Source organism: Maylandia zebra, linkage group LG8, assembly GCF_041146795.1.
Source record: "Maylandia zebra isolate NMK-2024a linkage group LG8, Mzebra_GT3a, whole genome shotgun sequence".
NCBI classification, from domain to species: domain Eukaryota; kingdom Metazoa; phylum Chordata; class Actinopteri; order Cichliformes; family Cichlidae; genus Maylandia; species Maylandia zebra.
This window is the reverse complement of record NC_135174.1, coordinates 19,566,038-19,592,863: the sequence shown is the minus strand read 5'-3', so window position 1 is coordinate 19,592,863 and position 26,826 is coordinate 19,566,038. Positions and strand designations below refer to the sequence as shown.

At 42.6% G+C, this 26,826-nt stretch overlaps 1 protein-coding gene across 3 annotated transcripts in view; it reads left to right on the top strand.

Moving 5' to 3' along the window:
* Positions 1-26,826, top strand: part of LOC101485569 (zinc finger MIZ domain-containing protein 1) — a 111,209-nt gene that overhangs the window by 56,691 nt on the left and 27,692 nt on the right. For all 3 annotated transcript variants that reach the window (XM_004561255.5, XM_004561256.5, XM_004561257.4), the window contains 3 exons: positions 15,244-15,363; positions 20,779-20,892; positions 24,311-24,416. In XM_004561255.5, coding sequence (XP_004561312.1) covers positions 15,295-15,363; positions 20,779-20,892; positions 24,311-24,416 — 289 coding nt within the window. In that variant the 5' untranslated portion in view covers positions 15,244-15,294. The remainder of the gene's footprint in view (positions 1-15,243; positions 15,364-20,778; positions 20,893-24,310; positions 24,417-26,826) is intronic.

Genomic DNA, 26,826 nt, shown 5'->3' with positions numbered 1-26,826 from the left:
AGCTGTCGAACATCAAATCGTGAACATCGGTATTGACTCGCGTCCCACCAGGCCAATTTAATCTGTGATTCAGCTCGCACAGTTTAGCCAGCAGAAGAATCGCGTTATTAAGCCCCCTTAATGAAACAGTCAGGATGGACTCTCCATATCTTTGTGCACTAAAAAAAGCTCTTCTAAATGGAAAACACATTGTCTTCATTATTTGCAAGTGTACAATGAAGGCAGTTGCCATGACTACAGCCATCGGAGGCTGAAGCCTGGTTTGAGGCCAGAGGGGCTACAGGAACAAAGTGGCTCCTAATGGAGAGATTGTACAAATGACTCTCTGAAAGGGTTATATATTGCTGGCATTTTCATGTTGGCCAACACAGTCGCGGCGCAACAAATGATCGGTTTCAGATCATATCCTCGTGTCAGTGCTGGTTCTGTTTAATGAAACAAGATAAATCTCGCCAAGTTATTTGCTATTCCCACTGAACAGTCTGCTAAATATTCTTAGAAATGCATCTCTAAATGGCTGTCCTATGTTGTTTTCCAACGTAGCGGCTTTTTAAAGAGCCTTGCGGAAACTTCCAGTGTACACCAATCAAAATGCAGATTGTCTACACAGTGGGGTGTCCACCCAGGAGAATTAGAGCTGAATACTAAGCAGGAGAAAGCTCTCAGTTTTGACTGCTGTTTATGCTTTGGAGACAGGAAGAGGGAGGTAAAACGAGAGCGAGAGAAACGGCATCGCTTAATTTCTTTTCTCGTCTTGAATGTAGGTTAAATTACCTTTAAATCTCACACAGAATTGCACATTGCAGGTAAATGAGTCACTTGGCAGCTGATAAGTAGCTGCAAAGACATGCTGGGAATCAGAGACAAGGCGCCTTTTTGCTGGAAGAAAGAGACATTTTGCTAATAATAGAGGAAACGGTCGTATGGGACCTCTCTGCTCTCCGATTCATGTCAGATAATAATTGGTTTACCTGATACAATGCCCTGTGTTTGGTCGGTGATGGGGCGGCGGCGAAACAAATTACTAGGAGGTTGACCTTTTGTAGCGCCGTGCTGACCCCAGGCAGGGAGGCTGCATGACAGGAACACTAACACACCACAGTGCCACATAAACCAGTCTGGATATTACATACAGGGGTGTCGGTTTAGTTATTATACTGTCTGCGACATTTATATACCATTGTATCACCCTAGCAAATTACACTGCAAATTGCACACATATGTGTTTTGTGAAATGTTAATTGCTTTAATGCATTGGCCTTTTTATTTCGGCTACATACTCTGCCTTATACGTGAGCATACATATACATCATTTCTGAATAAAATGTAGATAAAATAGTCTAAATAACATTTTTCAGCCTTAAATGGTGAGAACACATTTTACACACAGGCTATGCAAAGCTCTAACACAATCTACCAATCACAGGGCAGCGTGCATATAGCCCAAGGCTAGTTCAGTGTCCCACAGATGTGACAGATAGTGTTTATGTTGATTACCATCTTTTATTTACAGAGATAAAACAAATTTTGAGTTGTTTGGAAGTCGTTTATCCACTAGAGTACCTTACACTATTAGCTCTGTCGCAGCACATGTAGCACAGTAGCATCTCTAAGGAAGCTGTTTCAACCAGTTTAAAAAAAAGAGAGAAAAGAAAAGCAATTGCCATCCATAAGTCAAAATTTTGCATATATCTAAATTTTTACTTAAAAGCTAACTAAGTTTTCAATTTCGCAGGAAATGCAGATATCCTCTGCAATTTTAAGGCTTTTTTAATGGCAATATATAACTTTTAACACTAAATTAAGAACAAATAATTTGGCGCGGTATAAATAGATTTAGTTATATCCTATTTATTGATATATTTAATAAATGTAATTTGCTAAATAAATTATAAAATTAAAAAAAAAATAGTATTAACTTATAAATTAACATTAAATGTAATGTAATAACATATCAAAGCAGTTTATCATGTGTAGCTGTCTTGAGTGTTTCGCTGAGTTTTCTCGTGTTTTTAGTTTTGTTCCATTTTTTTCCAGTGGCAGAAACACACTTCCATACATCACAGTTAGGCAGATGGTGGTGAGGATTGTGTGTGTGTTTATTTAGATGCTAGGTTAGCTCTAACACACAGTATGTACAGTATATGTATGCATACATGTAAGTGAAACCTGCAGGCATATGGATAACAGCATTTCTATATTGACTTTGGCCCCAGAAAGTCAGTGTCAGTTGGGATCTAATAAAATTTGCCAAAAGAGCACTTTCTGCTGCCTGTAAAGCTTATTGTGTGAGCCAATTGTTAAAAAAAAAAAAGAAAAGGGAAAAAAAAGATGAGTGAATTAGCATTTTTGTCAACTCAGCCACTCGTCAATGGGATTATAACTGCAGGATAGTAAGTGATTTTACTGAGTAAATTGGACTGGAACTATAAAAGTTAAGGGCCGACAAAGAAAAAGGATCTGTCTGAATCTAAATTACGGCTGTGGTTATCGACTGCTAGGTGCCATTCAAAGGAACTTTGACTAGATGCAACATCAGATTTGTGATTTTCGACATAAAAAAAAAGCAATTGAGTTGCACTTTCAAGTTCCTTTTTCTTTAAGTCTCTCTTGTAAATGCACGAGGGTTCTGCACAGTGGCGGCAGCTCGCTGTGTCGTGTTTGTGCAAGGTTTATTTTACCCTTGCGAACAGGTTGTTCGCACGTTTGAAAGGAGCTCTGTTTGTGCTGTGGCTGGCCTTAAAGCTTGTTTCATGTCTTTGTTTATCTGAGAAGAGAAGAGTTCTCAACTCTCAAGACTTGTTTGTCCTTCCTGGGCTCAGACACTCAGCAGTCGTAGATCTAGTAGGACTGTTTTCTTTCGGTGTTCTCTACGGAGTTTTCATTAATGTGATGAAAGAGATCCGGGGCTTTCGAGGGCCCGGCGTGACGTCCGGAATATCCATTTTTCTGTAGATCAAGACTAGATATACTCCCAATTTAAATTCAAATCCTGGGGAATTGTCTGTGCTCTGCAAGGCACGTCACTGTCTCAAAAAAGGCGCCGCTCGATATTATAACGCAATTTGTATGTTAAAAAGGAGGCTCCTGTTGTTTAGATGTGTTTGGAAGTGCGAGTGTGTTTGTGTATGTGTGTATGCGTGCGTGAATATCGACGTGTCACTGACAGGGATGGCTTCTCCGGCCATTGTGTTAGGGAAGGGAGGCTGCTTGCTTTCAATCCATTATTGACTAATCTCATTAGCCGAGGATCCTAACGCTGAATGAGCGGCAGAAACGGACTCATTGAGATGCGACAATCACGTGCACACACACAAACACATTCGGCTGCAAGCTCACACGCACACATATTGAAGCACGCTGCCACAGAGAAAAGGAGTGACTTGTAATTATAGACAGCAGTTTGGAAAGAAGTTTTTATTGCCCGTAATTAGTCATTTTAATTAAGTGACTGCCTATCTGGGATTTCTACTGGAGCAGCTAATTATATGTTCAGCACTTTTTACTTGTGCCCGGACATATGTGCGTGTGCCCTCTGTCGCCTTTGTCCCGTGGCTGCCTGTAATGTTTGGTCCGCCACTCGTGGATCGCACTCACCTGTGCGCCTGAAAAAAACACATCTGCTTTGCATGTGAGCTCGCACCGCCAACATCGTAAACTTTGCTGTCATGGAAAAAGGAGATGCAAAGTGTGGGCGCGATTTGCACAGTCTTAATAGGAGCTGCAGCGCCACGTAGCTTCGTGTCTCCGTGTTTGTTGCTGGCCAGGTGACTGGGCCACACACCTCTGCACTATCAGCCAGCAGAGAGAGAGCAGACCACTGCAGAGGGAGATTCATGACCCAGCCAGCCTGTAATTGCTGATGGTTCAGCAGTTTTCAGGGGCTGAAACAGGAGGATACAGAATTTCTCAGCTTTTTCCATTTCTTGCAGCACTCATTTCCTCAGCCTTTCTGATCCAGTGCTTCTCTCTTTCTCCCTCCTCAATGTGCTGCTGCCTCTCAGACCTTCCCACTCTGTCTTTTTGTGCATGTTTGTCTTTAGCTATGTGCGTGTCTCTGTGTGTTTCCCGCACACTTCTGGAAATGCTACTGCAGGCAGCTTTGTTTATGTTCACCTGTCAAGCTACCTCAACTTCTCTGATGGATGATGTGGAGCTTGTTGTTTGCCAACAGCTAGAGACAAGTTGTTGCTAAATTATACCCCCAAACAACATACCTGTCTACAAAACTAAGGTGAACTGCTGCTGGGAAATTGATTAATTGACTGGACTTTCAGTCAAAACTAGGGCTGAACGATTATGGAAAATAATCTAATTGCGATTTTTTGCCCCAATATTGCGATTGCGATGCGATATGCGATTATTTTTTAAGGTCTTTGTCTTCTGTATTATTAAACAAAGACAAGCAATACATCATATAGTATGGCCAATACTATATTACATTAATTTTAAACTGTTCTTTCCTGGAAGACAGACCTCTGTTATGATAACATGAGGTGATGCATGAATTGATGACTGACATTTTTATTTAACTTCTTCAATCACAACAGTATATTTGAACATACACAATAGTTTATTTTTAGCTTACAAACATCTGAGCATAAAGTGCTGACAAGGAACCCTGGTGTAAACATTAAAATGAAAGTCAGTACAATGTGCAGATTGCAGAAATATACATAAACAAAATCAGTGGCTTTACCACACTCAGTTTTTCGACATCTGTGAACTACTAGACAGTCATTCAATTAAAAAATAATATTAAATAAATAAAACTAATAAATAAAAAATACACACATCTTACTGATCTCTGCAGTCAGTAACATTACACATAAAGTGCAAACATAATAGCAATTGTATAAACACACACAAACACGCCTTTAAAATTTAAAGGCGTGAAATTGGATGGTCTAGTTCTGATTAGCGTCACCGCTGTCTCGGTGGAGTTTAATAAACTCGGCCGTCTGCTTCTTGCTATCTAAAATATAACCAGACACTGGCGTAAATTCTCGACTGTCTCATACTTCTGTTTAATAAGTTTTCTGTTTGACGTTTAGTCAGCTGTGTGAAAACCAAGGAGGAACCCACCCGGGGGATTAATAAAGTTTTATTTTATCTAATCTAATAACTTTAATCTCAGCCAAACCGATTTACTCACGAACAAACAAAACACTGAAAAAAGCCCAACAATAACATTTTTAGGTTGTCTAAGTGACTTATATATTACGTTTAACCCGAGCAGCGAAACTCCGCGGTGATCTGAAAATGATGTGCCGGGAGTTGTGCCGTTCTCGGCCGCATCAGTAACCCTCGAGCTCCCGGCTAGCTGTCGAGCTGGTGGGTAGCAGACGCCTCTGAAAACGTCGAAGCACTTTTGCAAATATGGGATATCTTGATAAACCGAGCAGATATTTGATGTTTACACAACTACTTTCTCGCCTGAAAATATGTTAAAAGTTTATTTTGTGACCCAGAAAGATTAGTATGAGTAATTTTAAAACTTAGTAGCGGCCGCCATTGCTGGAAACTGGAGTTTGGCTGGGCCGCGCTATGAATTCTGGGATATGGTAGTAATTTGGACAGCCTTCGGCACGTCGCTGTGACGTAATCGGTCTACAAATGCGGCCTCAGGAGGATGCAGCCCATGAATTTGGACATGTCCAGAGTATAATCGCAGCCTTTGCGGTTAGAAAATTGCACTTGATCATGTCGCGATATTATCGCAAATGCGATATATCGTTCAGCCCTAGTCAAAACTGTATTCATTGTTGCCATAATTCCCAAATGTGATGTTTTGCTCTCAGTTCATAACAAATTCATTTTAAATGATCAGCAGTTGCACCTGTATGTTTAAATGTGATATGGATATATTATGATATTGCCCAATCTTTATAAAGTGATATCCACATTTGAATATGCAGACGAATGTTGGCAAACTCTTCTGTTACCAGAAGCCTTTCATTTGTAGTCCTTTTGTGATACAAGTTAAGTTGATCAGTTTGTTTGAACAGTCTTTGGTTGCATGGAGGTAAACGGTCTGTGTAGAGAGCAAAACGAGGGATTCCACTTGCCAAAATGTACTCTCTGGATCACTGCTTCTCATTTAGCTTTTTATTAGCTTTTTTCAAATGTATCTGGATTCATAAACAATGACTGGAACAGGAACTCTTAGCCTGGATATCCGCCGGCTACACTGGAAGCGCCGAGAAATTGGCTGTTGTCCCCAGAGGCTAAGTCAGCAGAGAAGCTTATGGGTTTCCAGACCGACCACTGACCCTATTTATAAAGAGTTTATATGCAGGCATAAGCTTTAAGCACTTCGGTAGGTCCTCACATTTTAAAGTTTGTTAATTGGTTGCTTTTTTTTTCTTTTGTTAGGGGTGTATATGCAGATGATGTTTATGCATATAAAGTGTATATGTCCGTATGGAAGAGATTTTAAAAGCTAATTTTATGTTTTATATCCATTTAATGTCTCATAAGACTGTGATTTATTTACGAAACGGGCTCCTTTTGCATTTTTCCCTCATAAAAACGTAATTTTAAGAATTATGTATGAATAAGTAAACATTGTGTTGTATGAACAAGGGGACACTTTCACAAGTATAAGAGCTATATATGAAATATAAACATTTTACTTCAGAGGCAGTGGGAAATTCCTAATAACTTGTTTCTTTTTCACATGGGTGTGTTAAAGGATAGACTGTTATCGCTCCATATGACAGCATATTTCCATAAGCTGGAACTCTGCCACCCTCTCCTACAGTAACATTCAATATTAATTTGATACTATTTTTAGCTAGCAGTAGGATTATATAAAATGAGACCATACTGTTGTGCAAGCATCTGATCTGCATCGCTGAGACTCCTTGCATGCGATACGGTTTGCCTTTGGTGTTTTTATGCTGTAGTGACTCCCTAAAGAGGGCCGCACACAATAGGGAAATAATATACACTGAGTGAAATGATCCAAGGATGCCTGGATAAAGAAAGAAAGATGAATAAATGAATAAATGTCTTCAGTGCTTGATCGAAGACTCCACTAAGTCTTTTTCTCCCTGGAGAATCTCCTTTTTCTTCCCTGACACATTGGAATTCTTCACAGCTGCACGTGAAATGAGAGGCTTCCCGATTCATTTACACAAAGGCAATCAAAACATAACAGCCCACGATATCTGGCAAATTAGTGCAGCGCAAGCAGTGTGGTGTGGGCTCCAGAAGAGGCCGAGGAGGGGAGGCAGAGGTCTGCGTGTTGCATGGGATTCATCACATGCTCGCGTGTGTCCCCCCACGGTTCCATAAGGAAGATTTGTGACACGGATTTACTGCAGCCTGTGCTGTCTAACCTCTAAATCAGCCTCCTCCTACACGTCAGACCCATACTCCCTTTTTACATGCAGAGACACTCGGACTCACACGCATTCTGCGTGGTCACGGAGGGGGCGGGTAGGACGTCGAAGGTGCAGGGGGCGAAAGGGAAAGGAAGAGAGGTCGAACTGCCCTAGTCAAAAAGCCTCCTCTCTGCAGATCAAGCATCCGCCTGTCTGGTAATGTGTTGTCATTGACCAATTAGGAAATCCAGATCAAACGGGTGCAGGGAATGGCCTCTCACTGGCCCTCTCTAAGCACTCTGCTCTTTTTAATTGAGCACATTTGTGGAATGAGAGGCTTCTCCCCGGAGGGACCGATGGCTGTAGATACTAGCAAGCTGTTAACACGGGATCAGTCCGCCCAGCAAGGTTATCAAACAATCTGCAAATATTAAAAAAGAATATATTTCTATGAGCCATGCCAGCTAGATCACTCCAATTCACGTCTGTGGACTGGAGGAGAAAATGTTTGGGGGGGGTTTTCTGGAAAAATGGAACAAAAAAGATGAAGTAACATCTCAGATGGCTTTTAGTGTTCAAAAAACAAAACAGAAAATGGTTGTGAAGGGAATCGTTGCTTTATTGATTTGTAAGATGAAGGTTGTGGCATTCCTTCTTTCAGATGTTGACTGTATTTTTTTATTTAACTATGAAACTTTCTCTAAAAATGTAACATCTAAAATAACTGGTCACAGGGTCACAGTTGCTGTTTTCCTATGTATATTTTTTAATTCAGGTTTTGGACTTTTGATTAAATAAATCAGGATTTTTAAGACATATTCTCAAGCCGATATTCCTGCTGATGAAATTTCCAAATGGAGATGTTAGCGAGGTCATTATAAGGTCTGGCAGTTTGATGGTATGTCTTCACAGACTCCTTTGGTGAAACAGAGAAAGCTCATGTTGCCGCTGTCCATCAGTGTCTAGGCAGGTTGAGCTCATGCACTATTTAAAATCCCTCACTCTCTGTTTCTTTCTGTTTCTCTCCTCCCATTCACTCAAAGTCACAAAAGGCCAAAGGTCACTGGCACAATGGAGACAAGGAGGTCCTCCATCCCCCTGCCCACACCAACAACTCCTTCAAACACACACACGCCAGCTAACAAACACCCACAACTGCCTCTAACTTATCACAGCTACTCTCACGCAGTGTATGCTTGTAAAGCAGCGAACACACAAACACGCACACCCCTCCTGTTCTGCTCTCAGCCTTCTTTGAATTCCTTCCCATGTATCTTGCAGCTCGCCTGTCACTCCTCCCCCCAGCGCTATCAGTCTCTCTCTCCCAGACCTCATAATGGCTCCTCTTGGGTAGCGGCTGCGTCTGCAGCTCCCGCTATTTCAAAGTTTTAGCTGGCCGGATTAAGCATGGTATGTGGAAAATGAACAGCCACTCACAGGAGGGACACATGAGCTGAATGCATAATAAACCAGGAGACTGGCAGGAAAAAAAACTGAGAAAGGAAGGTGGGGGGGCTCAGAAGTTGTCTGAGGCAGTGTCGGCACCTTCGTGGCAACAATATCACTCACAGAAATGGAAATAAAATGCCTCTTTGACTTTTCCTCTATGCTCGCAATCAAAGGCAATTTTTAAGACAAAGTGTTCCAAGGGGTGGTAGTGATGGCTCTCTTTTGTGAGACTCTGAATTTACCTCATATCTCAACAATGGCTGCAGGTTTACACTTTGGCTCACTGGTTTCATCATCACCATCATCATCATCGTCACATGCCTCCGAAATTCCAGGAGGATTGTGAAGGAGAAAGGAGCTTGGCAGCGAGCAGTGAGGCTGATGGAGCACCACAGGCACAGGGAGACAGAGCGGGGCTAGCTGCCTAGCCGTTTCACCTCGCGCTGCTCTGCATTTGGTGGGGGCTCGCACAGTCATGTGGCTCATCTGTGCTGCCTCTAGCGCCACGGGGGAATTGACCCTCCCCCTTGTCTGCTATTAGCGTAAGGGTGGAAGGAAATTAAAAGAGTAGCTCTTTGGAAGAGGCAGTGCAGAGCAAACAAGAGAAGGAGAAGGAGAAACAATGATGCTACTCATGTTTGCAGGTTCTCCTCTAGTTTTTGCCAGCTCCATGAGGGAGGCAGGCTAGCGGATGGATGGTGGCTTGGCAGTGAAGAGAGACTGGCTCCCGTTTGCCTTTGTCCTTTCTCTCTCTCTCTCTCCTTTTTTTTTAATCGTAGTCAGAGATCAGCCTCTGAGACTTGGTGAAATGTTACACTTGGTTAGAGAGGAGATATTGCTAAGGCCCCTCTATGATCCCAACCCTCTGTTTTCTTCTTCTGCTTCTGCTGGTGGACATGAAGGGTGGGTGGGGGGTGTCTCTGCCACCCCGGCCTCCTGCCTCCAATACCATGCTCCCTTTGCTTTTCTAATCATGCTGCAGATGTGCCTGATGGCTGAACAATCTCTGTGTACTGAACGTGGGGCTCCCGCAGGAATCCAGGAGGCTTGCTTATGTGAGCTGTCATGAAAAAAAAAAAAGTGAGAGGGCAAAAAGGGAGGGAGAGAGTGAATGTGGATCTGCGTGAAAGACAGAGCGAGGGAGTGGAGTGAGTTAGAGGGAGAATGGGAGATGGAGAAAGACAGAGGGAAAGAGGGAGAGATCAGTGAACAGCGACCAACACAGCAGGGCTCCTTTGGATTGAGTGTGTGCGCGCGTGTACGCACGAGAGCGAGTGGCACAAGTGCGAGCCCGCCCTCGCTCACGGTTGCCTCTGGAGCTACAGACCAAACCACATTAAATAAAAGAAATCCATTCCCAAGCCTGTTAAGGAGCCATGTGGGGAGGTGTGAGCGTGTGTGTGCACTCGAGTGGCTGCGTGTCCATATGTGTGTGTGCAGCAGAGACATGGGGGAAGGGAGGAGGAGGTGCTGGAGAAGGGCTGAGGGGAGGGGAGGTAGAGCAGGGAGGTGGGACAGGCAGGAGGCAGCTCATATTATCCTCCGTGCCAGCTCTGGATGGAGCCTGCCGGGGATTATGGCACATTCTGTGAGGCAACAATGGAAGAAGCACTGTTACGTACACATTTCCATCCTCTCTGCTTTTTCCTTCGTCGAACAAACACAGCTTTGTCCTCGCTGCCTGCCTGGCCACTTACCAGGCAGACACCTGGAGTCCTAGAGGTGCCCTCTCTAAACTGAACGCCCATCCCTCAGTGCGAAAAAAACAAAAACGGTCTTCTCTACAATGTTGAGATAATTAAAGGAGAGCTTTCACGCCGGCCTCAGCCGACAGTCGGAAGAAAACAAGACATATCTCGGAATCAAAGCTCATTAAAATCATGAGGGTAAAGAGATGCTTCCTCCCCCTCCTCCTCCTCCTCTTCTTCCTTCTCTCCTCCTACTCCCTCATCTTTATCACCCTTAAGCAAGTGCTGCAAACAGCAGACCCCTAGTCAATGATGGTGCAGATTAGTCCTTTATTGCCTAATTCACCTACAACAGATGACTCATGGAGACTTGGATCACCTTGAGTCTTGACATGTCCCCATAAGGTATGAGAATGATGCTGATTTCTTCACTGAGGCCACCTTGTTCAGATTTAATAGTGTCAGCAGTGCTTAGCTTAGTAGCTTTCGATTAGCGAGGTGTGTGTGCGTGCATGTGTTTTGGTGTGTGTCGAGGAGAGGGGGGTGTTTCACACTGCTCTGCGGAGGTGTAACACCCTGCCTGTAGTGTTGTTGTAAAGCACATTACGAGTGACTGAGGGTGTTGTTATGGTATCATGATGCCGGCCCAGCACTCAAGGGAAGGTGAGAAGATCTGTGTGCTTGTGTGTGTGCGCGCGTGTGGTCGGGATGGTAGCCAGCGTGGTTTGCTGTCTTTCTACACCTGTAGCCGCACTCACTCTCTCACCTTTTCATGTCGACGAATACTTTGAGTGCCTCGGGAGATGCGCTTTAGAAAAATGTCTCCATTCAAATGTGGTACATGAGTCAGGAGGGCACGAAGGAAACGCTCTCAGGCGATTGTATAGATTTTAAGCAAACTTCCACATGAGCTAAAATTATTACCCCGCCTGTGTGTTATCAGCATCCATCATAGTTTAGTGACTGATGTGCCAGTTCAGCTTTGATTCACTGCTCTTGCATTATATGTGCTGTTTTCTCTGTGAAGTAAAACGCTCTAATCCATATCATAGGTATGCACACTTTATTACCTTCAAATATCTTTTCTGAATTGATGGCCTGTCGACTTGTCTGACATCTTATTTCTTGCCCTATCACACTTTGTAGTTGCATTGTCACTGTGCTTCCAGATCTCAGCAATTACTTTGGAGAGCACAATATTATCACGAGCAATGGCCAAAACTACGGAAATAAGAAATGTAATAAACTGGAAATATCCTTTAACAAGACTGCTCGCTCCCAGAGTGGCCTGACTGTTTTGGTTCACAAGCCATTTATATGAATAAATTAAATCTGTTTACCACTTCCCTGCGCCTCAACAGCTCAGTTGAGAGACTGTAAAGCGGCGCGGGTTTGTGATCCATTTGTTCTGCTGTGATGGCGGGATAAAGCTAATCATTGTCTACTTTTCTCCCTCTCCGACTGTTTTTATCCTGCAGAGCGGAGACGCGCAGCTCATCTACGTTACATTAACAAGCTAGAAACTCTCTTTGAAGGTTTTTGGGTGTCTGAAATAATGTTTAGATTCCAAACTGTGCGATTGTGACAGTTCAAAAAGCAATTCCCTCTTACTTACTGCAGATAATGTTGCACTTTAGTGTCTTCATTCAACATTGTTTAGCGTCACCCTCTTCCAGCCCTTCCTGTGGCACAGTTTTGTCATCAAATTAAATCCGCAGCCCTTTTCAAGGTACGCTTACGTAACATGATCACGTAATGAGACAAACATGGACCCCGTCTGACAGGAGACGGTCCTCTCTCCGCGGGGTGCCGTGCGAAAACAAAGCTTTAAAGTAGTGTTACAGGGGGAAGAAAAACATTGTTTTACCCTAGAGGTGGGCTGATAGCACTGTGAAAAGCCCATCTGAAGAGGTAGGCCTCATCTGTCACTGGGCAATGGAGGAGGCAGCCATGCAGAAGCCCCCTGATTATAAAGAGATAATTTCATCCAATCCTCCGGTGGTGCTCCATCGCCTTGCCGCCATACTCCACTGCCTTTCATATTTGTTCCCAGCCTGCATCTCCTCACCCGTTTCGTTTTATTACAGCTCCCACTCAATACATATATTTTAGCTCCCCCTTGAATAGGAGAGGGAAGCGGGTCTCCCTGCTCTCGTCCCACTCTCCGACTCCCCCCACACCCACGAGTCTTTTGTTGTGCAGGAATCCACAGCTCAACTTGTTGTGTAACGCCTGCTGTGCAATTTGCAGTAAATTAAGCTCAAGTAAGGCACATATCTGCAGCGATTTCCCCTCACACGCTCAGAAGCGTCAGGCAGGATTGCCGGAGTTACTATCTGAATCAAGGCAAATAACATCACGTAAAGGTAGCAGCACACAGAAAATAATAAGCGATAGCATCTGTAAGATAGATGAGAGCTTGTAAATAGAGGCGGGCTCATAATTGCCACTGTTGTCATATCTCCATAGCATCATGGGTTTAATCTGTAAATTGGCTCTTGTTAGTCATCAAAGATATAACAAAGGACTAGTGTTTAATTAGAACAAATGAATATCTGGAAATTAAATTACACCTCAACACTGCCATGCCATTTAAAAAAAAAAGTCATTATCTTAGGAAGAAAATGCATGTAAATGTGTGCACACGTAGGCTTTACAGCGATTCCTGCACCGTGTGTTTAACCGGTTAAAAAACGGAGGAGGTGAATGGCAGCCCAACCTTTCTTTCCCCTCATTTTAACTCACTGTTGGAGGTAAGAGAGATGACAGGGGGAGAGCTCGAGTGAGAGAGCGAGAGCAAGGGGAAGGGCAGGAGGGAAGAGAAAGAGAGAGAGTCGGAGGGAGCAGGTCGACTCGCTCATCAATAACCACAAGGTCAGACAGGCAGTGCCGGGCTGAGTGGGCCCTGTTAGGAAGCAGCAGCTGAGGATTTGTAGAGCTTGTAAAGGCTTAAAGCAACACTGCTCCGCCTTCTTTGTGCCACAAGCCAGGCCTTTGAAGGGCCAGGGAGACACCTGCTGGTGGCTGAGGAGCACAGTGGTCTGGGGACACCCTTGCCAAGGATCAGCTCACTATCAGCTGGCAGAAGGAGGTGACTGGGGGGAGTATTATAGCAGCAAACACCTGATGGATGTATAAAACATGTGTCACTAAGGAAGCTGTTGTTTGACAGGAGTATCCATGACCACATGTTATAAAATGTGAACGTTATTTGATTAAGCTGTAGATATCTGAAAGTCACTTAAACCCATGCCCAATCGTTTTTTTTATGCTAAATTCCTCAAATCATTATCAGAACTCAGCCACGCCCACTTCAAATGTTTCATCTGAGGATTCAGTAAGTCTGTGAGACATCAGACATGTCAACAAACAAAACACTTTCCATCTGCAAAGAGGAGTGGAAAAAATACTCGGACATCTCCCCCCCCCCCCCCCTTTATGAGCTTTCTAATTTATGGAGAGGAATGCACTAGTGTGCCCTTCTCTCCTCTCAAGTACAGGCATGAGCAGCTCCAATAGGTAGCATAAAAGCTCTTTAGCTGTCTAGTGGAGTAGATTACTGGCCCTGCCGTTAAATCCAGCTAGAGACCCCTAAGTGAGCATTATCAGTATGGTGCAGCATGCTGCCTCCTCTCTCTCCCGCTCTCCTTTTTTTTTTTCCTCCCCTCGCTCCCTCATCTCTCAGGTACTTTGTACGGCGAAATTTCTCACTGTGTGATGGTAATGGAGAAGGATGGCGTGGAGAGGGAGGGGTCTGAAAGAGCGTTTGAGTGAGAGATGATGCACCGCAGGACGAGATGCCCCTGCAGTAGCGAGAAGGAAAGATTGAGACAGGATGAGATAAAGGGGGAGTGAGGCGGAGGAGAAGATGGAGGTTACACTTTTCACCACCCATAAACGCGCTTATTAATTCACTAAACCTTCCACTTCAAGCTGCAGGTCACTACGAGTTCTGGCCGACAGCCTTGTGTAATATTTATTTGACACTGAATGCAACATTAAATCAAACCCCCTAGAGGCGAAATTGATAACCTTTAATGTAGCCGGTGATACTTTTTAACTCGTGATAATAGTATGTAGCATGTCAGCTCACAGCCTCATTGTTTGCCTTCCATAAAATATTATTCTCTCTGCTAAAAGAAGAAGGTTTTTCTATAAGCTGCTACTCCAAAATCAATAGTGCGCTGTAAGGGGTTTTGTTAGAGGAACTCTTATGTAGCTGGAGCGAGAAGGGAGGAGAAAGGGGAGTAAAATGTAGAGCAAGTCTGGGCCCAGGGTACAGATAATTGTTAACCAAAGATTACATAATGGCTAAGTAATGTAAACAGAGAACCACATGCCAAGTTAATGTTCTCACAGGCCAGGATGGAAGGGTTTCGTGCAGCTTTCTGAGGTAATGCTGACAGACTGAGGTGCTACGACTCAGTGTGTGTGTGTGTGTGTCCCTCTACCTCTGTTCATTTTCACCCCAAGGTGCTTTAAACACAGTCAGACATCCTGTCTACGTCCAGTGTGTCATTTCCAAAGGTGTATGGCACCGTTCGGGGCAACCGCCAGGGCTTGTTAAGGGTGTCACAGGAGCTGAGAGGAATGTCATCCTTTGGGCTCTCTGAGGTGCTTGTCACCTGCCAAATCAATATCTCCCTGCTCAGCTCACAGCACCCAGCACACACACACACACACAAACACACTATAACAGCAATATCCTGGTGGTGATGGAATTGGCAGCTTCACTTGGAAGAGGTGAGCCTTAACATTTGTCTGTGTTTGTGTTACAGAAGTCTCCAGTTTAATGGCTGGCAGGTAGAGGCCAAAGAGGGACAATCAACATGAACTCGATTCCGTCGATGGACAGACACATACAGCAGACCAATGACCGTCTGCAGTGTATCAAACAGGTGAGGAGGTGTTGAAGGTGTTGGCTCTCAGACATTAATATTATATTTCAATTAAAAAACGAAATAAATAAACTGTGATGATGACAACGACAGCGATTAGCATCATCACAAGTTGATATTTAATAACTTTTTCCAATAATTAAGCATCATTATTAATGTATTTGTTATTTTCTTAAATATAAAATGACAGATTTTAAATTATATACTGTAGGCTGTAACTTCATTAGCACATATGTGTGCTTGTGCTATATTTATTAATGGTTAGTAAATCATCCAGTCGTTTTGTAAATGTCTCAGTTCTCATTACCAGGGCCTCGATTACAACCATTTAGTCCAGCGGTTGTAAAACTCTTAATTGTCGCACTAATGAAAATCTCACCCTGCACTCACACACACACAATTTTTACTGACTGCTAACAGTAAAAAAAGGATCCAAGTTGAATGTGAGCAAAATAAAGATCAACACAATAGCATCAGCAAACTCTTGTTTGTTTACTTCTCTAAAAAAAAATCACAGCGGTGCCATGCCCCTGCAGTTTGAGAGCTTCTTATTCAGTCTGGTGTGTCAGAGACATACACATCTGTGCAATACTGTGGCCTATTCCTTGATTTTGTGACAGGGCCCCTTTTTTTCTGTCTTTTTAAATCTGGGTTAATAAAGGGAAGGGGTGCATTGGAATCCAACATTTTTACTCCGTAGACCCAAAAAACTGCTAGTGAATATGAAAGTCTATGGTGGGTGAAACAGCACACAGGCAGCAGCCTCCAGGTTCACATTCATGTGATTTACAGCACATCTGTTTATATGCTTTTAAAAACAAGTGTTATACACATCTGTGAAAACTTTATAAACACACTGCATGGTATATTATAAACATTAGCTGCGGTTTTACAGATGAATTACATAAATGGTTTACAAAAGAATTATTAGCCAATAAGTAAACCTCCTGATTATCATGTTGTGGTCTGTTAACAGTGAAGTAGCTCTTTTAATTTGCCATTTATTAACACTGATTATGACGTTTTATAGTTCATTTAAAGCCTTCAGGCTAAAGCATGTTCAGTAAGTTAGTAAGGTACTGGACTTTTTGCTGCTACCGGTGGAAAAACACAAGCAGGGAAAAAAAACCCTCACCAGCCCTGTTCACCTTTCCAAGTACACACATGTAGTGAGTCACATCCACGGTGAGACTGCCTCTCTATCTTCCTGTTTGGCCACAGTTAAGTGACTAATCTGTTCAGCTCCTATTATCAGGACTCTGGTGTGACTCAGGTTACCGACTGGGGTCAAAGAGCAGAGGCTCCCCTCCCTCCCCCCGTCATCGCCCTGCTTTCTGCCTCCACCGCTGCTGACTCCCAGCGTGTCCTTTTGTTCTCCTCTCAGCACCATTTACTGCAGGACAAATCTTCGGCAGAATTAGGCAGGCATACTTGTGTAACCCCAGGCTACAGGGATCTTCCTTTGATCTCTTCTCTTAACTGCTGGTCCATTTTGTTTCTGGGCTCTGTGCTGCCAAAGTCCACCTCCTTGAAAAGTGCATCAGAAAGCCTTCGGGGGACAATGTATGGGGGCTTGCACTTAAATGCAAATGTGGACGTGGTAAACTGCTTTATCCCAGCTATCCAAAAATAAGGCAAGGTGAGGCGGATAGAGAGACAAGGCAAGCATTTGGGGAGTAAAAAGAGCGAAGCTTCTCTATGTGTAGAAACAGGCCTTTTGTTCTTAAGTAATAAGGTACAGAGAAAAGGAGAGGTAAACACTCTCTGTCTTCAGTCTGGTTACCTTCTTCACAGCAGGCTATTAAACAATTCAATTTCCCCTCCTTTACTTGTAAGAGGAGAGAAAATTGATTCTATTAAAGCGCTGTATTACTAATAGCAGGTGAATTGGTCTGTAAAGGAAGTTGACAGAACTTGAAAGGGAACCTGTGTTTGTCTGAGAGTAGTTTACACAATCCCAAATGCTGTGGGGTTAAATGTATTGACCCCTCAAGTCAAAAATTTAAACAAATACATCCCAATGTTAGCACCCAGGAAAGCAGCACATGGGTAAACATGCCAATTAGAGAGATCCATGGCGTACAAGGAGGCCTTCAGTCCAACTAATAAATGGTTAAGCACTGGGTCATTTCAAACCAACCAGTAAGAGCCAGCACCCTGCTAATAGAGGCAGCTTTGTGCCGCAGACAATCAGGGTTTGGAAGGCCCGCATAATAAATACCATTTATGTCCTGCCAATTAGACTAGCAGCGAGCCCATTCAGCCAACCGTCTATTCTCCTCCCCGCACACAAAGATGATCATCAGGGGAGATCAGAACAATTAACTCACTATCTTCTCCCCCTGCTCCCCATTGTCCAATATCCAAGCTATTAAAATAATTAAGGAAATATTGTAAACCAATCCAGCTGTTTGCTTTAATTGAAAGTGTGCACATGCTGAAATTTGGCATCTCGAAGGCAGTACCGACTTGGAGCAGGAATATAAATGAAGCCTCCTCCATTGTGTTGTTGTTTTCTGGGAGATGTGACATGTCTCTCTGAGTACTCCCAGCCAGTGCAGCGGACAGGGGAACAAATTGATTTTGTTGCTCAAATGATAAATTACTGCTGAGCGCGATGATAAAGTGGAGGAAATTGGAATCCGTCAACCTGATTGAATCACGGGTTGAAAGTTAAATCAGAAAATCATTACTGTGGTAATTTTTAAATTACTGTCTTGTTGTAAAATTGCAATAATATGATTTTTAAACAAACTCGACCAAACACTTGGGGGATTTTTTTGTTTCTTTCGTTCTTTTTTTTTTTGCCACATTGCGCTAAATCTGACTTTAAAATGAGTGACTTTGTTTTGGTTTCAGGTTATGCAGTTAATGGGAAAGATAAGGGACTAATTAATAGGTTGGCAGACAGAAATTTGCTCAGCAAGACTGAATATTTGTTTTGGTTATTATTTATTAAGGAGAATTTAAGAAAACAGCTTCCAGATGTGAGAATTTGCCTGTTTCGGGTCTTGTGGTTACAAAGACAAAATGCTTGAGATGTTGGTACAGTATAACCCTAGAATATAAATATATATATCTGTATTTATTCGAAAGTGATACAGAAAAACAAATGTTCGCCTGTTTAACCTCCAAACAGACAAGTATGCTTAAAAAGTGATTTATAAAAACAGTTATCTGATTTTTCCCCCAACACGTTTTTTCTCAGAGCCTGTTTGTTTTCCTCCTGCATCTCAGAACTGCACCATTGCGAGCACTTTGGGGAAGATGGCTTGCCTGATAATGTTGGTATCTATTTCAGAGACAGTATTTTCCTTTCACGGTGGGGAAGCCAGTTTTCTGTCAGACTCTCCTTTCGCTGATACATACAGGGGTTCGCCAGAAACTATGAACCATCCTCTCGCCGCAGGAACACTTCCTCACATTCTTAGCGGCGATATTTCAAGACAAACTGGAGGACTGTCCTCTTTGCACCGCTCCTACACTGCTTGTGCAGCTGTTTCTGTCTGCCGCTGTGTTCTTTCCAGTGTTAATTGTCTCCATTAACGTGTTTTCAGTGCTCTGGGGGTGTCGATGAATGTAGAGCAACAACAGCAGCAAACTACGAACTGTGATTCTGAATGGAAAGAGTCTTTGCCCGATCACTTCTGAGACATAAATGAAGTTATATCCAGATCCAGTTGTGTCAGAAGAAAAAAGCTATGTTCTCAGGACTCTGCAAGTGCCGTCTCTCTTTGTTTCCCTTGAACTGAACCGAGCATTAACAAGAGTGTACGTGTTGGAGGATCATTCTTACCCAGGGGACGGGGATAGGAGAGTGTGAGAGGGTCTCTTGGCCACTAGTTTAGGTTTGATTGGTGGGTTTTGGCCAGAGAAAGGGGAACATCTGTGGCGTGGTAGTGCCAAGCTCTCCGTGTGACAGCCACACTGGTGGGACCAATTGTTCTGAGTGCAAAGAACAGTAATCACTTCAAGCCCAAGTGGTGGTGTGTATTTTTTTTTCTTCCCTCTACATATTCTCCCTCCCTCCCCCTTTTCTCCCTTTTTCCATCCTTGGTGCACTGATTGCGTGTGTTGTCTAGCTTCCAGACTCATCTAAATTTAGCATCTGGGGATGTGTGTGCTTCTCCAGGAGACTTTTTATCCACCAGTAGAATTTGAATGCTCTGCTACCCCACCACATCTCCTTTTAGTCTCCCCCAACAAAGACATATCACAAGAGTGGGGAACGGTCTTGGACAGAGTATGAAATAAACAAGACTGGTTTCATCCACTGCTTGTCAAACACCAGCTTTGTAAATTGATATGAAAGCAGCCTTATCAAATCCTAACCTCTGCTGCCCCCTAAAGAGCAAGCAAGAAAAAAGCACTGCACAGCAGTGACTGTACCCCTGTCACTTCCTCTTCTTCTTCTCTCTCTGACAGTGAAATCAAAGCACGCAGACGTATTAGGAAGGCAGCCATTCACTTTAAGCTGACAAACCGCTCTATTTACCTTTGATGCCATGGAGTGGGAGTCCATTTGTTCCTGTTTTGTACAAGTGCACTACAAAAGCTTGTGTGCATAATCTTTCCAAAGGCAACAGATTACAGCAGAGTGGTGGTGGTGGTGCATCTGCTCTGCTTTGTGTAAAGTGATTTGTATTGTGGTTCGAAAGCTTTTAGAGGAGAAATGACCAACAGTAAGGTTGATACCGAGACCCAGAGAGGTCCTTTTTCAGTTTTCTGTGCTGCTCTACAGCAATACAGACAATGCAGGTTAGTGCTGGCTGCAGGAGGGGAACGAATGCCATAAAAGGGTGTCCGTAGGTCAAGGAGTTTGTTGTCAGATAAAGTCAGAGAACAGCCAAGGGTTGGCTACTGAAATAGGGCTTCCTCGTGGATTCATGCAGCCATACAAGGAAGATTTATTGCAACAGAAACCTGAGATAGTAGCTGAGTGGAACTGGGACATACTATCAGCCTAGAGCGGTCATATTTGAACCCATTTAAAATAATTAATCCAAAGCATCATAAGCAAAATTTCAGAACATTTGGTCATAAAAATGCTGTTCTCATTTGCTCAACTCCGAGAGCTCATAATTAAAAGTTAAATATTAAAAGCTGGTTAGATTTTTTTTTCAGAGCAGGTGGGAAAACATGTAACTGCACACATTTTAGACGAGCAAATGCTTTTATTGAATTCTAATAAGATAATACATTTTATTAATGACTAAATGAACATAGAGGACAGCACAAATTTATTACAATTTTTTATTGTCATGCTTCTATTTCAAGCATAACATCTTATTTGTTTTATTGTTTTGTTTAATGCTTATTACTTACAGCAGTTACCTGTTATCTGTCCCATTTTCTTAAAGTATTTGAATATTACTGGAATCACATTGATTTCCATCTTTCTCCTCTTCTGCATAGCACCTACAAAATCCAGCAAATTTCCAAACAGCAGCCACAGAGCTGCTGGACTGGTGTGGTGACCCCAGAGCCTTCCAGCGCCCCTTCGAGCAAAGCCTGATGGGATGCCTAACGGTAAGTCACCAGTCGTGAGCACCTTCCATAATCTCATGTTCAGAGTTTCAAGAATGAGCCGCTTGAACAACTGCTGCACTCTTTCCATAACCTCCTCGGGGATGCAAGAATACTCATGTTTAGCCTGGTGATCATCCGTGAGGTCACTGAAAATGTAAAATGTGTTTAACCTTGTAGAAACTGCTCCCATTTAGCCACCTTTCTGTTGCTTTAGTTCCAGCCTTTGATATAAAATCCACAAGGTCAAAAACATTCTCAAACCACAAAGCAATCAGCTCTCAATCTTCTCTGTGTCTTTACCAAATGCCTATGGATTTTTGATTGATTGAATAATTACTGTCCTATGACATCTGAAATTAAGGCTTCTGGAGAAAACATTTAGCCCAAAGTAGTCAGGGTTTGTATATTTTCAACTAAATTTAATCAGACACAGCCAATATGTCAAGAGCTAAGTTCTTAACCCTGACTGAATATTGTTTATACTAGTGAGTTTAATGTTCACTTAATAAAATGCTCCACTGGGAATAATAGCTTAATCTTGAATTGGAAGTTAGCAATTAATTTTTTGAACAACTACATAGTCGTTTATTGCTATGACCCTTAGCCAGTTAGCAAGTGTAGCTCTATATGATAATGGTAAACTGACATAGTAGACTAATTTCTCTTGAAAAATTGTCCATTTAGCTATATGTGGTGTTTATTTGTTTTTGTTTTGTTTTGCATTACATATAGAATTTGAAAGATAAACTTAACACACTGCTTACACAGCCTGTTTACTTTGTAATATGCGGCACTTATCTATGCTAGCTTAGATGTGTGAGGAACAACTACCAGAGCTAACGCTATATATACATATATATATGAACCATACGAGGCAAATGCGTAGGCAGATTTGTGCTATGTGAAATTTCACTTGAAAGTTTTTGTTTTTATGACATTTTGCCACCATTAAAACCAGTATAATTATAGCTGTCCATGCCACGTTTTAACCAACATTCACCATTGACTATTACAAAAACCTTTAATGCTCAGAGCTGATGCACTGATTCCAAATTTAGCTAATCAAGTACCAAGAGAAAGAACAGCCAAAAGAACAGTGAATAGACAGTGGGTGTGTCAATCACCTGTCACAGTGGGCCTGACTGTGCTTTAACATGCTGCCTCCAGCATTACATAACAGACACACCTGTTAGGTGTAATTTGTATCCCCATCAAGCGAGCTCGGCTGCAGCAGGTGAAGAAGCCCGAGAGGTTTGTGCTTGTGGACCTCAGCGAAACTACTGTGACACGTCCTTCCATTCAAGCGATTGTGTTCCTGCTTTAATGTGCAGCAGCAGGTGCCTTCTCCTCCATTTCGCCACTTCAATTTGTTTCCCGCCGTGAAAATCTCAAAGCTTTTCCTTTTAGTTTATAGGTTGTGTAAACCTTGGTGTGAACCACACTGGGAGGAAGCACAGAGAATCTGATGTGATTGTGAAATTACCTGGTCACAGACTTTAATGGTAAACACTTTACAGTTTTGCCTGCATGCTTGCACTTAAACACTGGTGATAGCATTTGTAGAAATTTGCTGCTGTAGCAGTGAGGAAAAAAACCCCAGGAAATTACAGGACTTTAAAAATAAATAAATAAACGACTTAATAAGGTAATACAGTATTCAAAACAGGAGATGGGTACTCAAAACTAGTCTTTTAATTCATCTCAATGTAAGAGTTAATAAGGCTTTTTATGTTTAATTATGACTGGAGCTTCTGTTGGATGTTGAATTGCTTTTTCTTGAAAAAACCCCCCAAATCAATTAAGCTATCATGTTATAACTCTAAAATCGTATTTTTAATGACAATATATAGCATTCATGTATGACGCAGTATTGATTTTTTAAGCTTGTTTCAAGTTGATTAATCTCCAAAATATTTAAGAGGGGAAAAAACAAGCAAATTTAACAAAAAGATTCATTTTATCGAGCTTGAAACTACAGAAACATGTACAGCTGAGTAGCAATTCCCTGCTTTCAAGCCTTGCAGTGCCTGCTTAGATGATTGCCTTATGGTAGACAGTTCACCACAACTCCTCTGACTGTGTACAATTAAAGTCCTGAAATTAGAACTGTAACTTCTTACACTAAAAATACCATTTAAATGTCCCTCGCAAGTTTAGATTCTAATTAGGCAGCCTGTACTCTATATTTCTTCTTCTTAATGGGGGATTCCCATAAATAAAGGCCAGATATACATAATCTGTTTTGGTGTCACATCCAGACTATACTTACAGAAGATAATGATACGGTCCCAGCAGCAGTGCTACCTCAGGGCTTGTACTGAAGTTTGGCGTGTGACAGCGGGATCGCTGCTATGAAAAGCCAGGCAGCGAGGGGAATCTAGTGGGGCCCGTTGGTCCACACAGACCTTAGTATGTCCTAAAGGTCTAAACGATTTGAGTGGCTCTTTTTGAGCTGATAATGATGACAGCAAATCAAAGCAACATGTGGGATGTAAGGGTGATTTACACGGCCTCCTGTGGCATGTTGATGCTTCCCCTTAATGTTTCCTCTCAGTCGGCATCTCTGGACTGGAGGCAGTATTTTTTTCCTCATCTTGCTGTCCACTTACTCATATGGAACTGATAAACTTGTAATGAGGTTGTCCTTTAACAGTCAGATTGTGGGAAAAGTCGTCATGTGGTGGATTTAACTACCCAGCACAGATCTGTATTGAGTAGATACGGATGCAGTCGTACAGCTTTGCGAGTGTCTGTCATTAGTTTGCAGGATTTTCAAGATTCAATTGTGGAAATTTTAGGAGAAGGAACGAAAGAACTGAGCAGATTATGATGGCGATCTGCAATATTTATCATGAAAACAAAGCTTGTTGCCATCAGCTGCTGCACTGGAGTGAGTAAAAGGAGGCGTGTGCATGAGGCCGTGATGCTCTCTCTGTATGTGGATGTCAAAGCAAATGGCGCTGCAGATGGTAAATCAAAAATGTAAACATTTTCTGTTTGGAAAATAAGCACATTAGAATGTTTGTGTGGGCTTGGAACAAGTGAGGAAATTTCTCATAGTTGCCCCCACTGTTATTCAGCTGGCCTTTTTAGGAACTCCCTGCTAGAGACAAAGGGAAATATTGAGTTTATGCAAATTTCCCAAAATCTGCTCTTAAAATGTTGTTTGTGAGCTGGAAATATAATGAAACAGCCTGCAGAAACACCTTTCTGCAGTAATGTCCCTATTCAGCACTGTATGCTGACCTCTGCTCTCTTCTGTTGACCTATATGTAGGTGTAAGCTATCATAATGCTTAGAAAGTGAAGTTTTCTGAGAAATAAAAGAGGTTTAGACTTGGTGTCATTCAGCTTTTTCTTCAGAGAAAACATACCTCAGGCCATACTGACTCTGTGCTGCATGCTGTTGTTGTTTTCAGGTGGTTAGCCGCGTAGCAGCGCAGCAGGGCTTTGACTTGGACCTGGGCTATCGGCTCCTGGCTGTGTGCGCTGCCAACAGGGACAAGTTCACTCCAAAATCAGCAGGTAAGACCGGAGTTTTCTCAACCGCCGTCTCAGGCCATCTGGCCATGCTGGCCCGCTCAAGTTTATTTCTGCATTCTTTGCCGCTTTTCCTCCACTTATTGCTTCTAGACTAGATCCCCTCACAGATGTATGGGCACTGATCTTTTTAAATTCATTCCTTTAACTCTTGACTATTTATGACTTTTAAGATTAAACAAGACCAACAGTTCAATATTTAATATAAAGAGCAATCCAAGAAAATCCCTTCATAGTTTTAGTCCAGGTTCAACTGAACATTACCCTTTAATATCTACTTGACCTGTTTTCTTTGAACTTGTTCACAACATTGGGAACTACAACTCAATTTGTTACCTTTTCTGGGGTTTTAGATAAAGTGCGTACAGCAGAATATTCCATTTGTCACATGCGACAAGAACTACTGTATCAGTGATGACGAGTTCCTGTTTTCATACGCCTCTATCATCCCGGTCCTGTGATGGATTATTGGAGCAGATGCAGACTGCTAAATGTTGTTATCGAGCTGGCAAAAGCATGCTGAAGCACAATGAGAATGAAGACGCATAGGCTGTCAGCAGCTCAGAGGAGATAACAGAAATATTTTTGTGCTGTTTTACAGTTTGTGATTTGTGGTTTCCACCTGTCTTGGGTTACGGGGAAAGCTGGGTCGTGCATTTGCTTCTGTGTGCTCGGCCGCTACACTGAGCCCTCTTAAGTGTGCCAGGACATGAAAGTCAGAGGCACATATTGTTTGAATTTTCACTCATGTTTGCCTTTTTTCTATTATAAGAGGCTTCAAATCATGCAATGTCACTATTATGTCGGCATGGGTGGGGAATCCTTCCCTGCCTGCAGTTAACTCACATTGCCAAATGTTCTAATTCTACTTAATGCTAAATCAAATCTCAGGGCCTACTTTATGGGCTTAGATAAAATTGCCAATTGATTCTCTGTCTGAGTAATTTCCTGTAACAGTAGTTATTTGGAAAGCGGCAAGTTCTCGAGTCTAGGCAGCATCCCAAAGTACATTTCATGGACAATTATGTACCTGTAAATGCATGAATATTTCCAGAGGAGAGGCCTGCAGAGAGGTAGAGAGAGCAGTGGAAACCAATGCAGAGGCATTCTCCTGCAAAGCTCCCAGGTCCTTTAGAGAGGAGGCCTGAGTCAAGGAGGGTGTTAAAGTGGAGAGAATACCCTCTCTGGCAGCCAGGGGAGATAGCTCTTAAAAGACACTCCCACGGGGCCCCAGGGAGGACCTGCTCCCCGACATCCTGCAGCGGTGTTGCTGAGCGACAAACGAAGGGAGTAAGTCACATGACGGGGGCCAGAGTGGCAACAGCGGGGTCAGCCATACAAGACCAAAGACAGACAAGTTAGTGTAGGCAGAGGAGACTTTGGGAAGCCTTGAACAGCTGAGAACAAATCTGAAAAGATTTTATGTGTTGAGAGGATATGAGGAAGAGCTGAAATGAATATAGTCTCCTGTGTTTTTGCAGAATTGTGTCCCTGGAGGTGAATGTTCATTTTGTACTGAGGGTGTTTTATAAATTCTCTGCACTGTTTTTTTTTATATATATACAAAACAACCTGTCTACACCAAGCCCCGAGAGCTTTCAAGGAATATCCTGTAACTGCTGGCCTGCTCAGTCTCATCATGCATTTTGTAATCTGCTCTGAAATGTCTCCGTTAAAAGTGGGCGAAAAACACGATTTTTGGCGGTTACGAGCTGGGCTGTTTGCCTCAGAAAACATCAGGTCAGCGGATGAGTGCTAATAAGTAAATCAGATTTGGCATCCCATTTTAACCAGACCTAACTTGTCTTGGCTCTGACGCACGGCGCGGTCAAGCTATTACATTTCTGTTATGTCATCTAAAATTCCTCTCCTGAACATGTTCGAAAATTGAGCAGAAGGGGAGGCTGAGCTGATTTCAGCAGTAGGAAATCAATGTTCACAGTCAGCTTACAGCTGAAATAGGTTGTAGCTTTGACAAATTGATTAATCATGAAATGCCTCCAACAATTTAAGGCATTAGTTTGTTCTTTTTTTTCCATCTTAGGGAAAAAAAAAAGCTTAGGAAGGCAAAGCGCTAAAGAAATAGACCTTTATCTTCATGACACCTGAGCAAAACTTAGCTATAATATCCTATTGATTTCAAAATGTAGCTGTATAAGAAGTTTAGACAATGTTTGTTAGATATTGTAAAACTATCCAGCAGACTGGAATTGGAAAACCCATCATGCAGTGTGATTTTTGTGAGTTGATCTCTGTAATGGATGGACTCAGGGGGGTTGTCCGGTTGTAGTTCTTTTCCCTTTGTGGCCCACAGTGTTGGAACAGATCTGGGGGAGGGGCGTCTGTCTGCTAGTAGTGACCTCTTTGTCAATGGGATTAGCCTGCTCTATTAATC